General features: G+C 46.6%; 1 protein-coding gene across 4 annotated transcripts in view; it reads left to right on the top strand.

Annotated features, from left to right (window-relative positions):
* NEURL1 (neuralized E3 ubiquitin protein ligase 1) overlaps positions 1–14629 on the top strand; it is a 145263-nt gene extending 130634 nt beyond the window's left edge. For 3 of the 4 annotated variants that reach the window (XM_010409331.4, XM_010409316.4, XM_010409323.4), the window contains exons 5-6: positions 10729–10875; positions 11665–12162. In XM_010409331.4, the coding sequence (XP_010407633.1) occupies positions 10729–10875; positions 11665–11906 (389 nt within the window). In that variant the 3' untranslated portion in view covers positions 11907–12162. Of the gene's footprint in view, positions 1–10728; positions 10876–11664 lie in introns of all 4 variants that reach the window. The other variant, XM_039554107.1, reaches the window with a different exon arrangement.
* Positions 14630–16303: the final 1674 nt, after the last annotated feature.

The raw sequence follows: 16303 nt of genomic DNA, 5'->3' as shown, positions 1-16303 counted from the left end.
AATGTAAGAACATAAAGTGTTCATCTTTCTAATGACAAGCTCCATCTTCAGCATGCAAACGAGTAATTTCGTGAGATCTGTCTTTTGTAGTTTGAGCTTTATATCACAGCAGAAGACATGTATAGTAATCTTTTTCTAGTTTTAATAGAAAAAGTGAAGTTATATATCCTTGAAGGAAATGAGACACAAATACTGCAAAAGGCATAATTGTACCAAACCCATCCTAAACAGCAGATGTCATTCTGTTTCTAGGGCACACCAGTATGAGATGAACCAAAGTGATGTTATACAGTGTTAAGGGAACCTCAGCACTACAGCTGACTATAAAATGAAATTAAAGTTGCTGGATTTGCTTCTTCTGCAGCTTTTCAGTTTTGTTTGGAGAATGGACAGCCACTCTTGCACCTAGACAAGGTTTATTTTTGACTCAGAGGACAAGATGACTCCAGGTATTGATCACTGGATACTGTATTTCATGCCTGGACTGTATTTATTTGGTCCTGATGCAGAGCAGGAGCAAGCTCAGGTCTCTGCAGCTTGTGACTTTGCTATAGAGGCTGACATTTTCTGACTGCAGTTATTCCACAGAGCTGTGGATACAACATTTATTTCCTAATATCAGGGGAGACCATCTCTACCCAGGCTGGTGGTCTTACAGGACTCTGTAGGAGAGGAGGGCAGTGCGGGGTTAGCTGGATAGTAAAGAATTCTGTTTTCCTCTTATCAATTTGGCATCATACACTGGCAATATATTTGCTGTAGGAGAAATAAAACAGCCGAAAATAAAGAGGAGGTTGGAAACACTATTATTCTGCATGCCATCCCAGCAAAAGTAAAAGAAATAAAACCCAAGCCCCACTGTAATGCAGTGAGAGGCCACAGCCATCTGTAGGGGAGGCAGAAGAATGCCAATTTGTTTCAAAGAAAAGTTTAAAAGGCAACTTGACCACATGGAGGAAAGATAAATGAAAGAAGGGCACTTTAATGTAGCAGATAATAGCATAAAGAATATCAAGCTGCTGGGAAATGAAGGGACACAAATTTAAATTAAACATAAATGAGGGTAATTAACTATGGGAACCAGCTAGTGAGGGAGGCAATAGATCTTTTTTTTGTCAGGGAAGCCCTTCTAAATATTTTATATGTTAAGTGCTGGTCTTAATTTAGAAATTCTGGGGATTATGCACATAAAAACAACCAAACAGAATCCCAGATCATTCGGCATGTAGAAATGAAACAGTCTTTGTGTATCCTTTAGGAATTTCATTAGTTCAGGCTTGGGTTGTTTTTTTCAGGCATCATTCCTGTATAGTCAACAAAACCAGCCTATTAAATTTGATTTACTGCTCTCAGCTTTTGCTGGTAAGCATTTCAGCTCACACACGGTTTTATTGACAGCTCTGAAAGGTTGAAATGAGCCAGTCTGGATACAATGGTCTGGTTTTGGTCAGGTTTTGGTGGTGTAATTCATTTATGAAGTTAAATTGATTGACCCTATAAGGTTTCAAAATGTATGACTCATGTCTGGAGAAGCTATCACAGCAACAAGTTTATATATTTAGTGTTTGAGGATCCAGAAGGTTGGGGATGTTCTTTCATTTTCTTGTGTTTCAGAGTTGAATTGTGGGCAACTAAAACATCTTCCCTCATCTCCTTTTTTTGTTTGTTTGTTGGTTTGGTTTTTTGTTTCTCTTGTGAATTTCATCCTTTCCAATAATATTGAAGCTTTCTTTTGAGCAATGAAATAACATGTTCCATCAACAGTCATACTAATGAAGCTGAGTTGCCAACTTATCTGTGTCCTTTCTTTCCATGCACTTCTGTAACTCCAGCCCCACCACAACAGCTGCACAATACAGCAGCTCTCTGGATGTCTCCTAATGTTGGCCAAGAGCCAGGCCTAGGCCTGAAAAAAACAACCCAAGAGCCAGCATTTGGTGTGGGTAAGTCTGAATTCACATCCATGCTGGATAAACGCAGTATGTGGGATACCTTCCCACCTCTTTTACCATGGGCATGAGTTGGGGCTCCTGCTCAGCTGCCCATTGAAAAATATTTAGATATCAGTTGTTGCTGAGATTTACATCCTTCTTTCAGACTTTCTTGAAATCGGACAATTTGCTCAAAACTGAGGGGGTGAGGAAGAAAGATCTGACATGGGACTTGCAGAAAAAACAACTCAGTGTCCTCAGTTCCTCGGGATTTCTGACAACAGCAGTGGGCAATGGACCAAATTGGAAATTAGTTCAGCAGAGTACTGTGGGACACAATTTGCTGGCAGAGGCCTCTTTAAATTAACAGTGAAATTTGATCTGAAGTGGCCTCAGTGCCAGTCTGAAGGACTGCCAGCTTGGGTCGGCCCCAGTTACAGGCAGGCTTATTCAGAGCTGTGCCCCTTATGACTCCTACTGGTGGTCAAGCTTAGCAGCCCTGGTACTGCTGCCCTTGTTTGAAACAGCCCTTTTCCTGGGGCTGACTGGAAAGACTTTGAGACTTCCTGGATGAGCACAGTAGTGTCTTGCTTAGGTGTCAGAGAGCAATGGTTTACCAGGGGGAATTACTTTGTCTCCTTCTGTGTTGTTCATCGTGCTGCCCTCTCTGGTTTTCCTTGACTTTTGCTCCATCCGAGGTGAGTGACTAGCTCACCACAGACCACTAATGATTCACAGGCCATTGGAGACTGCCCTCTTCTTTCTGAACAGTATTTTTCCTCTGTGTCCCAGAATCCCTCACTTGTCTTGCTGATACAGTTCCTGCAACAACTGTCTCCAGTTTATCCCCAGGGAAGACTCTCTCGTCTTTCCTGTTGTCTCTGCTGTAGCACTTGTATGGCCTGATCCTCCTAAAAATCTATAGGACTTCCTGGGAGATGATCCCATCTTATCTTGTCTTTCCAGGCTTTTGTCCATTCCTATGTAAAGAAGTTTTTTACCCTGTGGTTGCTCCTTGACTGTCTCAGGACTCCAAACCCCATGGCAGAGATTCTGTCCCTTCCAAAAAGCTTCTCCTCTCTGGGTGCAATAAGGTACTTACTTTGCATGTGCAATTACTGCAGTCAGCACACAAAATATTGAAATGGTATTTGGTATGTGCAGTTGTTATACACACTGTCCATAGCACAGACTGGAGGTAAGTTTGTAGAAAAGTATCTCACACAGGTGAGGAGCATCCAGGATCTTGGTTCCCAAGCTCTGAGTTTATCAGCCTGTCCTGTTTGAGAGAAGATAGTTCTTTGCAGTAGCAAATCACACCCTCTCATCTCAGAGGTGGCCAGTACATTACCCATTTGGAATTTTGATGCTTCTCCACGGTTCATTCCAGTGATGTGGAAATTGTTGGGTTAAACAGCATAAGAGAAGCCTGGTAAATGCCTAAACATTGTTGCACAGAAATGCACATAATGAATCTCGTCCTTTAACAGACTTTCAAATAGATATGCCCCAGAGTTTTATCTTCCATCTTTTGATTTGTACAGAAAATGGCCTAATTTAAGCTGATTGGGATCTAAGAGGCCCATGTTGTGTGTCATTTAACAGCCTGGAATTCCTATGCACTTCAGGGTACAGGGTATTTTATGTTGTTAAAGACTAGAGGGAGGAAGGAGAGTTAATATTCTGTGCCTCTTGGAAGGCAATCCACTTGTATTAATTGATGTCTCAGCATAAACAGTCCTATCATATATGGGTTTGCTTTCATTCTGAGTGAAGTACACATTACTGATAGTAAATTGAAAAAACTGCAAAGAGCAATACAGCATCCTTAACTGCTGGGCTCGATTCTAGCACTGCACAGGGCTCTCCATTCACCTCTTGCTTTATATTCATTGTTTCAAAGGAGAGGTAGCACAAAGAGAAGCTGCTGTGTAAGAGAGGACAAGTTATAACCTGGGCCTTGGAAAACTGGAGAGGTGGATGCAGTCAAATGCTTGACTTCCCTGTGGTCAGTGCCAGCAGTGTCAGTGTTAATACCTGCTCGTGGCACCTTTGTAGCAGACACTAAAGATCTCATCACACACGACACATAACTAACCTGCACTTGCCACAGTGACATCAGTGACATCAGCCTGTGTTCTGAAGTATGAGTTGGTATCTGGGTAAAGGCTGGATAAAGCAAACACACCTCCTCCAGCAGCAGCCACAGGGCTCCCAAATGTCTTGGCCTCTGCACATTCTCCTTGACAAGAGGTGGAACTATTATCATCATTAGTATAAGAAACAATTACTGGCTGCAGTGAGACTTTCATAGTAAGTGAGGTATAGATCTCCCTTATCTTATAACACCTCTGCCTTCCTACAGAAAATATACAGGATATGGTATCCCATACCAGCCTCTTTGCCTTGCAACTTGTCTCCCAGGACAGATAAAATCTCCCTATTCTTTGAACTAACCCTGGCGTGAGTTAGTTATTCTGGCTACTGTGAGAGTCACATTGCAGAATAAACTCTTTCTTTGCTTCTTTCTCAGATCCCTTTGTAGTGCCCATAGAAATCCAGAGAGTGCTGGCCAAGAGAAGTGAAAGTATTTGTTTCCTTTATGCATCTATCACCCTGTTTATACCTGTCCCTCCTGGAAAAGCACAGAGCTTCGTGGTGCTGGGTTAGACAGCAATTTTCCTTTTGCTCACAGAACTGTCTTTGCTGTGGTCTCCCAAATACCCTTGATTTGCTTTTCTTAAACAAGATGAAAGCTCCAACTCTAACTTTTTGTGGTTTCAGCTACTTAATCCAGGCTTCTTTTTCACCTCTTCTTGATGTAAGCATCAGCCTGGGTGCTTTGTTGCTCTAGTATTTCTCAGGTTGCAAGGTAGAGCTCCAACTCTATGACTCTTTCACTTCAGTTCAGCCAGACCTTCATTGCATGGTGTCCATGCCCTTGGGATTTTGCAAGATGTAAGCACTGAGTGACCCCTGAACTTCACCTGTGAGGTCGAGAAAGATAGCCTGTAAGTTTGCAGTGTGCTCTTTGCTTCCAGGGAGCACACTGGGTTTGGGCTGTGAGAGCTGCTGAATCAAAAATGTCTGTGGTGTCTGGAGCTTTCATGTTTCCCCTGCTTAGCTGGAGTGTGCCTGTGCCTGCAGGAGGGTAATAGATGTGCTGGTGCCCCGCTGCCCTTCTGGACACAGCAGACAGCAAGGCTCCAGTAAAGCCATAAAGTACACTCCTTTTCTGTTCCTCATGAAAGTCTGAACTGTTGTTCTCCATGTGGTTTGGATCTAACTTTTACTTCCTCAAACAGTGGTTGTCTGACGCCCATCTGCAAACACAGACCTTATGGTTTTGTGTGCAAAATCTGCCAGGCTGCTTTTTGACCTATTTCTGGACATTTCTTTAGCATAATGCAAAATCCCTTATGTTTTCATGGGCCTGTGAAGGACAAAATGTATTAGTGTTCTATTCAGAACAGTTTTTAAGTCTTTCGGGAAATACTTGAATGCAAAAAAGCCCATGGATCACCAGCTGATGTGGGTCACCAGGTACTGATGTACCTGAGAGGCAGAGATGAGCTGCAGCACAGAGGCTGGGCTCTGAGAGCATGGTTGGTCAAAAAACACTGAGCCCAAACAGAAGGAAGCTCTGGTTTCTGGCCAGTGCAGTATTGTTCCCATCACTGTGGGAACACAACAAATGGATGTGTAAATACATGTATTTTACAGCATTCAGAAATGATGGACGTGCTCACATCCTTCCCTAACATTATCGTTGATCTTTAACTACCACGTAACCAGGCAGCAGCAGGTGCTTTGTTCTTGTTTTAGCATGATGGTTTCAGAAGTCCCTGTTGGGCAAAACCTGAGTGGCCCTGGGGGACAGAATAGCTCTCCTACAGCCTTGGCTGGAAGCAAGAAAATCTGAAATGAATATGGATGCTCTGATATCCAGTATCCAGTCTCAGTAACGTCCCAACCTGCTCACGCTGGAGCAGCTCATGTGTTACGGGACAGACTGCCTAAGAGAGATGTTCACAGGAGCTCAGAACCCACATTGGTACCAGATTTTTGACAGAACCTGGGTCCTGTTAAGATAACAAAATCAATGGCCCTGATACACCGAGACTGTTAAATGTGAGAAAAGGTACTGAACAGTTTTTGAGACAGGGTAAGAATTTTAGCTGACATGCTTAAAAAATCTGTCTCCTAACAAAAGGAAATCACATTGAGAGTTGTAAAAGGCATCTAAGTGACAGTCATAGGACTGTCAGGTACCCAGTGCTCACTAGACTGAACTGTATGAGAAGTGCAGAGATCTCTTGAGCTCCCTTAAATATGCCAGTCGATGGCTGCAGCCAGACCTCAGCAGCTGTACTAACCTTTTCCACTGTGTGCTGGAGGCTCTGGAGCCTGCAGATGGATGGAACAACACTGAAAATCTGTGATTACTATTGATAATTACCTGATCTTTATTATCTGTCCTATTTATGCAGCAAACGTGTTATAAAAGAGAGGGGGCTGTCAATGTGCTCCACATGAAACTCAGCATATGGGCAAGTTACTGTGTTGCATAAGACTTTATCTTCCTTAGAAACTATGGCAGGAGGCTCCCATACTTTGTCTTTTAGGTACAATGTTTAGTTAAGCTTCTGGAATAGTTGTCACGATGATTATGGGTAAAGAAAGCCCATAAAAAAGTTGAAGATCATCAAATTATGTGAAGTGTGAGCTGGACAGTAGTGGACATTTACTGACTGCATCCTGTAAACCAGGAAAAACAAAATTTAAGTGAGGTGGGTTCAAAGTGGGAAGAAAGGATGAGTCTGGAGTGCAGACCAACTGGTTATGCAGCATTGTTATAGAAATGTACGCAGATATAATATTTTTATTAAAAAATTAAGAGGGAGAGTTAATTGAAAACTGTATTTTTAGGAAGCATTGACTGTATCTGGTCTTCTTTCCATCATAGGTCCTCCAGCAGTACAGCTCTCTCCAGACTGCCATTAGGAGAGACTCTTAAAAGTTGGGACAGCCTCAGGACATACCCTGGAGAGTAGATTGCAATGTTCTGGGAAACCACCCAGTGCACCACAATAGACACAGAGAATCAAAAGCATCTCTGACAGCCACAGCTGCTGTATTTTTACATATGTCACAGGACATTTTATAAAAGGATAGTTATGGATTCAGGTAGCCACTCTCATAAAAACTGTAAGTGCTGTATGGGTCCCAAGAGACTCCTTACTTCACTTTCCTGTCCTGAAAGAGCTCTAATGATGGAGCTGCCATAGTCTCTCTCTGGGAAGTCTGATTGCTTTACAGAGCTTCAGTGTCTAACCGTAGCACCTTAGGAGTCTGAACCCATGATTTCTTGTCTTATCCAGAACATTCATAAAGAACAGATTGTTTCTTTACTCCTTTCAGCAGCCTGTGAAAAATCTTGCCGTATAAAAATAATAGAATCATACCATATTTTAGGTCAGAAGAGACCCCATGGAATTGCCTAATCCAACCTCCTGCTCAAAGCAGGGCTAACTTCCAAGGTAGCACAAGACTTTGTCCAGTTGAGTTTTGAGTATTTCCAGGGACAAAGATACCACAGTGTCTCCGGGCTCCTACTCCCATCCTTAACCAGCCTCACATGACCCTGGATTGGCTCAATCTTTTTGTAACAGGATGGTATTGTTGGTTTATGATCATCTGGTGACCTCCAGCAATTTCCAGGCCTTTTTCTATAGGATGTCTGTATTTCAAATCGAATGGACTAATTCCCTGTCCTGTGTTTAGGTAGCTGATTATCTCTGCTTAAATGCTGCATTTGGCATTTGATCACACTGAATACCATACCATTTATTTCTGATCCTATTTCCAGTTTGGCAGACCATTTTGAATTGCAAACCTTTAGCATACTAGCAGCCTTTCCTAGCATGGTGTAGTCTGTACATGCCATGGTAAAGCTCTCTTCTGAAAACATAACACTCTCTTTCCTTTGGTGGGTGGACACAGAGGTTCATTTATTTGCACCTCTCCCATAGTGATGACAGAGGTGCAGAGAAAGCATCCATCTGCATTGGTCTTTGCTAATAATTGGGCTTTGTAAAGACAAAACAGCAAATGGAATTGATTCAAAATCTATTTAAGGTCAATTCCAGTGTGTTCAGCATATTTGAGATCAAGCACGAGACAAGTTAGCAGCAGAGACAATTGATCTGGGGGCTTTAGAGAGAGAGAGAATGTTTAAGTTGATTTACTTAGAATTATTTAGTTTTTAAAGTCATGGTTTGAAAGCTGGCTCTTGGTGGGAACTCTGTGCACACAATGAGCATGTTTGGCCTTGAGCACATGTATCTGGTTTTAGTTAAGCCAGGCTGGCCACACTCATTCCACTCTGCTCATGATCTCATTCCATGCTCCTTGTCATGGTATCTGCACACCATCCAGCAATATATTAAAGCATGAGTAACTTCTCTTATGTTGATTATTCTGTCACCAAGGGAGAAATGTGTCTTGTCTGGTAGGGAACTCAGATTGTTTTAAACAAAGCTCTATACTTACACTGGAGAAAAGTCAAGAGCTGCGCCTTGTATTAGGAGGAAGAATTGGCAAGGTGTCTACTGGCCCTTGGGTAAGGCCATTTTGCGACTCAGACCAGCTACAACCAGAGAAAACCGTGGTTCCTACACTGCTGAGCTCTTTCTGCACTGTGGAAAGGCCATTTGCCCTGCTGCCAGCATGCTTCATCAGCTCGTATGCTGTGATACTTGGGGCACCTCCAAATTCTCCTATTAGTCCAGGAAGAGAAATGCTCCTAACAGTCTTTATTTTGCCTTTAATGAAATGACCAGGTTGGTGTTAGAAATGCAATGTGCTGTGTGTTAGCCGAGTGGAAGAGATGTCTCCAGGCTGTAGGGAGGAGAGGGAAGGCTTGAAAAACTTGTTCAGCTGCTCGGTGTTGATATTTGTGTGTGCAGTGAACGAGCTGAACCCTGTGCCCCTGCTGGGCCTGTGTTCAGTGTGTGTTACCACAGGGCAAGTTTTCTGCTTCGGTCATCTGTCAGACTGGAGGGGAAGGGCTCTTGCTAGTGGCTGTCATTAGAGGCTGCATCATTCTCTTTGCATATTTACTGAGCTGAACTCCAGCCTCAGCTCCCATCCGTGTGATAAATGAGGTACTTCTCTACAGTGTCTCAAATGTGAGAGCTCCAAAACCCTTTATAGAGTCTAATTTAACTTAAGCTTGTGCCTGGAAGCGAAGTGCTCCTTTTTTTGGAGAGGGGTGAAAATGAGGGACTGAAGGCTGAGGCTAATCGCTTCTCTCATACACAGTCCTCAAAACAGATTTTGACTCAAACATGACCCCTCCTCAGTTCCTGTGTTCCACTTTCACTGCTCAGTCTTGTTCTGCTAAAAACAGCAGAAGAATCTGTGCTTGTGCTGTTTTTCACAATCCACAGCTGGCACTTGGAGTCCCTGTCTCCCAGGTTTGGTCCTCAGTAGCCTCCCTGCAGATAGGAACTGAAGGACATTTCTGGAACATGGGGTTTTCCTGACCTCCACTGCTGCTTTTTCTCTGGAGGATAGCTTCCAACTCATTGAGGACACCGTAGATCCAAACCCTCCGTGTCTCTGGCTCCTTATATGGTAACATGAAGAAGTCTAAGCATTTTAGTTCTGATTTGGAGTTACCCTGGTTGTCTTCTTGGTCAGGGAACTAGAAACTTTAAAACCTTAGGCAAGCTGGTTCTTACCACCAGGAAACCATCCCCTTAGCTCAAGCATGTGTGCTGCTGTCTCACTGTTGGCTTAGTGAAGACCAGGCTGCATTGGCAGCAATGAAAGTCCCCTACAAACCTTTGCAGAAGGTAGAGTTTTAAGCATTCCAGGTTTTTTCCCTTCTGGAAGAGGCTTTAAGATATTTGTTGTTCTAACAGCAGAAGAAAGAGGCTGAGATGGAGGGAGGGAGCCAGACTGGCTGTGGGACAGATTTGGCTTTTCTGGCAGAGAGCACACTGATATGGAGCTGATGGTGGGCAGTGAGAGCAGGAGGTAATGGAGCTGGGGACATATAGAAGAGACTTGAAGAGGCTTTGCACTCCTGAGCCATCACATCCAGACATGCAGGAAGTTGAAAAAACATTCCTGATTGAGGGGAGAGGTGTCCTTGTTCATCCTAGAGCCAAATGCATTTTGGTGACTTATCCTTACCTCTGACAGAAGCCACTGTAGAAACAGGCAGAGCAGTGAGCATAGCTAAGGTTTCCTGCTTGCCAGACCCTCATGTTTGTTTCTGGAAAGTCCTTGAGTGACTTTGCCTGAATTTATCAAAGCCTGAAGGGGTGCAGTTTTGCACTAGGTTAGCAAAGAGTGCTTTGACAAAGTGATGTGTTCTTGTGCTTGGGTCCAGCCCAGCCTTCCGCGGGCTGTGTCCTCTCCTGCTACAAGCCCATGGCTGGCTGTAGTGTTGGGGGCACACACGGGACGTAACCGCACGGGATGTAACCACACGGGATGTAACTGCACTAAATGACTTGAGACATGTTTAAGGGCGGAAACGAAAGGTTGTGGTGGCTAAGGGAGCTCCAGCAAATTTCAGGAGTTACAGGAGTTTGATGTCTCTTCAGGACCAGCTACTGGCATTAATAAAAGGTGTATGAGGATTCCTTTCTCTCCTCCCTAGGTTTCATGCTGATGAGACCAATCCTGACAAGCACTGAGAGCTGCAACCCCTGCCACATATCCCCAGTGTCTTGTAAGCCTCAGTTTTGAAAAGTGACTGTAGATTTCTTCTCTCACGGCGCAGGTTCCACCATATTAGCAGAGCGGCTGGGATTGTCGACACCGAGCTCGCCCACATCAACACCCAATTCCCCCACCGTCCTCTGCAGTGGCGTCTCTGGCCCTGTATTGTCTACGTGTGGCTCTGGCCCCCTCTGCAGCTCTATCAGTGGTAAGAGTGGTGGGATCCCCTGCTGCCTTTCCGTTGCCTCCCTTCATAATCTCACACTTGTCTCCCAGAAGGGCTCTCAAACCACAATAATCAACAGATTATTATTATCCCATCAGCTCCCCTGGGGAGGAAGGGAGAGCCTCTGCAAGGGCTATTTTCAGTCTGTTTTATGTGGAAGCCGCTTGGATGCCTAGACAGCAATATTTCTCTAACCCTTTTCATCATGCAAGGTCCCGAGGGAAGCAGCGGATTTTCTGCTGCGTGCGTGGCCCTGTGACGCAGAGCTCCTTCTGGAGAGCTGTGAGGCAGTGACACGTCTCACGCCAGCTTAGACTGGAGCTAAGGGTCTGCCTACACCTCCCCCTTCTCCCTCCACACACCTTCAGTAAAATGCAGTATTGCTATTTCTAACATGCCAATGAAGTACAGTGATATTTAGATAAATGCACATGCAGTAAAAAAGGATAGGCTGTTCTGAAGCACTTAAAAAACTCCAGACATCTGCACGATCTCAAGGCATTGATGGTGGGATACATAACTTACCAAATCCTTGTTCCATGGTAACAGCTGTCTCTTGGCTTGCTCTTCGTGGGCAGCAGGCTCCAGTAGATGTTGCCTTTCTGCTGCCTTGAGCCTTGGTATGTGAACCAGGACTCAGCGAGTGAGACAGCAGGTCACAGGAGCATGCATTTCTGCTAGGGCATGGTTCCTCCCTCTTTAGCTTCAGGGCAGAAATTACCTTGGGATGTCAGGAAGCAACAGGAGTGACCATGTTTTTTTGTATTGCAGGCACAGCTCCCAACTCTCCGAGCAGCTTGCCAGAGTCACCCATCTCCCCGTCCGTCTCAGGGCCCTGGGTAGATGAATGCACCATCTGCTATGAGAACATGGTAGACACAGTCATTTACTCCTGTGGACACATGTGTCTCTGCTATTCATGTGGGCTGAAGCTCAAGAAGATGGCCAATGCCTGCTGCCCCATTTGCAGACGGGCCATCAAAGATATCATCAAAACATACCGCAGCGCTTAGAGCAGCAGCAGATGTCGTGGTGGGGACTGGGCATGTGGGGAGGAGGCTGTGAAACAACACAGGTCGTGGTCTTTATTCATCACCCAGGACATACAAAAACCATCACCAATCACCACCCTGACCTCCTCTTCCATGGACAACAGATGAGACAAGCTTAGATGCTGCTCTTCTGCCCCCCAAGGAAGCTCTGGGGCTGAACTCCAGTGTCAGGGAAGTCACAATGGACTACTCTCCCTTGTGGATTTTAAACTTTATCTCAAAAAATGCCAGCTGGTGCACTCATCCCTTTTCTACACCATGCACGGCTGAGGGGAGTCTCCACTCTTTAGCAGAGACAGCAAGTGGTAAAAGGTTCAGTGCTACACATCTCCTTCCAGAGGCACCCCACATGCAGAGACAGCTTAGTAGAAGAGAAGAAACAAGCAATGTGTTTCTGTGTACAACCAGCCTGACCAGAGGAGGCTCCTTAGAAAGGACGGAGCAAGGCAAGCATTGACCCAGCGAGGGAGGTGCAGCGAGCACACTCACAGCAGAGAGGCTGGGGCCAATGCAGAAAAGAACCCAAGATTTGTGAAGCAAAACCCACCCCATATCTGCAGACAGAAGAGAAGACCCCTGGCAGCCCCTTGAGGGCTGTCCCCAACTCCTCCGTTGCCATTCTCTGACAGAGGCTTTCATGGTGGGTTTGGCAATGAACACTGGCAACAGCTCTGCTCCTTCCCAGCAGCGTCAGCCACCTCCTGTCACCATCCCGTTGCATGACGAGCGGCTCTCGAACCCCACTACCACCAACCTGTGTGTGGGGTCTCCACGCAGCACAAGGGATTCAGCAGCATCTCTTCTCCCATGGGCCTGTGGGAGAGGGAGACATAGCTCCCTCACCTTTCTCCCCCTACCATCCAGACAGCACTTGTGAGGAAAAACCCCAACCTCACTGGGGAAGAATGTATAAACCCACACATCTGTGGGTTACCTTTACTGGTAACTTTATCACTGTGCTTTAAGACAAAACCAGCCAGGTGGTAACTCAGCTCTTCACAGCCACGCCGGCAGGACACGGCTGTCCTTATGCATTAGGAAAGTAAGGAATGAAAAAAAGTAACTTGAGGGCTTTGGTTTGCTTTGGTTTATTTAAACAAATCCCCTTCTCTCCTGCATGAGTCGGGAACCCAGCTGTGCCCAGCAGGGACAATGGTGGCCCCCATGGTTCCCATGCAAACAACTGCTGCTCTGCCATGGCCATCGGCCTGACCCGGGGCTGCTGGCCCTTGGGCCTGGGCTGGGTGGCTTGGCAGCAGTAGGAGCTGTCTGCCTCCCTTCCCAACCCATCCTGCGCCCTTCCAAGGCTGCAGGGGAGGGAGGGACTGTGTCTGGGTCCTGAGCGGGGGTCAGGGCTGGGGTGCCACAGCAGTTGCGTTTGCCCCACCACATCACCCACCTGGCCAGACTAGGGAAGGCTGTGAAGTTGCACCCTTCCTGCTGAGCTTTTCCTTACACCCCAGCATTTGGCCATTGATAGGATCGGGGGAACAGTGGGGCGTAGGGATAACAGCATTTAATGCACACATGCACTTGCTGCAGGGGACATCATGCCTCCCTCCCCCTCAGCAGCAGGTGGGTTTTTGCCACCCACACTGCCAGAGGCTGCTCCTAAAAACACCTGGAAAACACATCCTAGCTCTGTCTCTCAAGGAGATGCAAGAAGAGACTACTCACGGGGGAGCACATTATAGAGCCTTTCTCTGAAGGTGCCACCATCACTGCAGCCTACCCTGGGGATCTGCAGCTGCCCCCAGCCTGCCCTGCAGGCAGCACTAACTTGAACGCTGATATCCGGGTGACAGGGATTTATGTTATTTCCTGGCATAGCTCTGATGTACAACCCAAACCCATTCCTGTCCCCCGGGCTAGCTGTCAAAAGCTCCAGAGCTTGTGGCTCCCATGCCCAGATGCCCTCACTGAGGGGCAGGAGGAGGCCAGTTGGCACAACCTGGGGAAGTCAGAACAGCCCTGCAAGGAGCACAGCTGGTCCTCAGGCACACAACCAGCTCCAACTGTGACCAGCACACAAAGGGAGCTTTTTTCAGTACTTACACAAACTCCAGTGCAAAGATTTCAAAAAGGAGGAACCCAAAGGGTAAGAAGGTGTTGATGTAATAGTGGATGTGGGGAAACGTGCAATAAGCAGCCTCCCGAGCCTTCACCACACCAGTGGGACCGGTCCCCCCTCCATGTAGGAAAAGCCAAGGGGTAAATTTTATTTTTCAAGAAATTCCATCCATGGGTACCAGTGCAGTGGTGTGAATTCCCTTTTCACCTTTTGAATTGAGAGTGTTTTAATATATTAACTGTGTTTGTTTTACTGTGGACCAAACTCTCGGAGTTAGCAGAAGCTGAAAGCTCCCCCAGCATCTGAGTTCAAAAATTGGGGTTTAAGTCCTGCCCCTCCATAGGCTGGCCTCCAGCTGTAAGCAGGCAGGAGAACAAGGCTCTCTCCAGGGAGGTAAAAAAAAAAAAACCAGCAAAACCAATAAAAATAACAACAATCCTAATCTTTTGTTTTGTTTGACTGGTGTAGGTTCCCCATGTACCTCTGTGTTGTGTCATTTGCATTTCATTGCTTTACTTTAATATGTTTTGTGTTCTGTTTAAAGACAAGAATAACTCATTGTGAAAAATTGGATAACTGTGATCGTGAATAAAGTTGATTTAGATATCCTGCAGCAGCATGGGTGACTGAGTATTTACCACTTGGTAAGTGCAGCACAACACGATGGCCAGCACAATGAGAAGCTGAGGTAAAAGCCAGGGTGGCATGAGAGCCTCTTCCTTAGGGGGAGCTGGGTGGAGAGAGCTCAGGCTTTCCTTTAGTGCTTGAGGATGGGAGGGTGTTGGGAGATGGATATTAATATCCCCTTGGTGGACACCACACACATGTAAGGAATAAAGGAAACCACAGAAGTAAAAGCCAGGGCTGAGAGCATTCCTGAAACCTTAGGCCCCACGCTCCTGAGCCTCTTCACCCCCTCCCCAAAGAGAAGTCACAACTTCTCTACTCTCACTGCCTTGTTTACAGTCTCTTCTGTAACCACAAAAAAGTGCCCTCCACCAGCACAAGGAGAAAGTGTGCTTTGAGGAAATGCAGGACATGCTGCTCAGCCTAGCAGGGGCCAAGTAGGGTTGCTGAAAATGAGGCAGAGCAGTACCATCCTAGCCCTGAACTGAGCAACATACAGAGAAGGCCCACTGACAACCTGTAGTCTGGCCAAGCGAGATGCTAAGGTCAGATGCTTCCTGAATATGTAGCAAGAGACACAAGGATCCAAAGGGAATTTGAATTCTCCAGAGGTGATGCCAGTTCCCTCAAAACCCAATCCTCTGCTGCAGATATCTGCTCAGGAGCACACCTACAGTACAGCAAATGTGAGCTTTTCTCCTCATCTTTTTGTTTAACTATTCAGTAGATCAGAGACTATCTAAATCACACTCTTGTCACAGGACATAAATTTGAGTTGGCATCTTCTCCCTCAGTGTGGGTGCTCCATCTGCCAAGGGACAGGAACACCCCAGGAGTGGTGTTCTCAGCCTCTCCAGCTGAAGCCATTCCACTCTTAACAGTTCCTCAGCAGCCTAAAACATTCCAGACTGGGTGAAGCGAAACCACTTCTCCAACCCAGCTTTCTCTTAACACCAGCCTGAAGAGATGCCAGCTGTTGGGACAAGGCAAGTCTGCTCACCCGTGTGCTGCCCTCCAAGTGCTGTTCCAGCTCCTGCTTTCCCCGGGATGGGAGGACCTCTAGTGGGTCTAGAAAGCCTCATTCCCTCAGGAGCGAGGGACAGAGTTGCTCAACACAGAATGCCCTAGAAACCGGCGGCACTGATTTGCTGGACGTGCTGAGCCCAAGCACTGCCACAGATTAGGACAAGTGCTAACGCTCTGGGCCAAACTCAAATCCTCCCCTTCCTTGGCATCAGCAAGAAGGACCATGGCACATCCGCCAGGTTTTCCCTCTGCCAGGCTCAGCCTGTGCATTCCCCCCTGCAGCTGCCACGTGCAACAGCCCCAGTGAGCTTTGCATCCTCATCTGCCGAGCATCGCTGGAGTCACCCTGCCCTGCCCTCCTTCCCCAGGCCATCGCCATCACCTCACCACATCCAAACCAGAGCTGCAACTTCGCTATTGCTCCCAAACTGTTCTCCACCAGGACCAGGAGAGGTGCAGCACTGACCTTCCCCAGCGAGGGTATCCCAGCACCGCGGCCCTCCCGCTGCTTCACGCGGGCTATTCCCGGGGTGTCCCGGCTGCGGCACAGCCCGCGGCGGGCGACGGAGGCGGGGGAGGAAGAGGGGGAGGATGCTCCCAAACTGGTCCAGGGGCTGCAGAGCTGGTCCGGCAT

The sequence above is a fragment of the Corvus cornix genome, chromosome 6, assembly GCF_000738735.6.
Source record: "Corvus cornix cornix isolate S_Up_H32 chromosome 6, ASM73873v5, whole genome shotgun sequence".
Lineage (NCBI taxonomy): Eukaryota > Metazoa > Chordata > Aves > Passeriformes > Corvidae > Corvus > Corvus cornix.
Note: the sequence above shows the minus strand (reverse complement) of the source record. Positions and strands in the feature narration are given on the sequence as shown.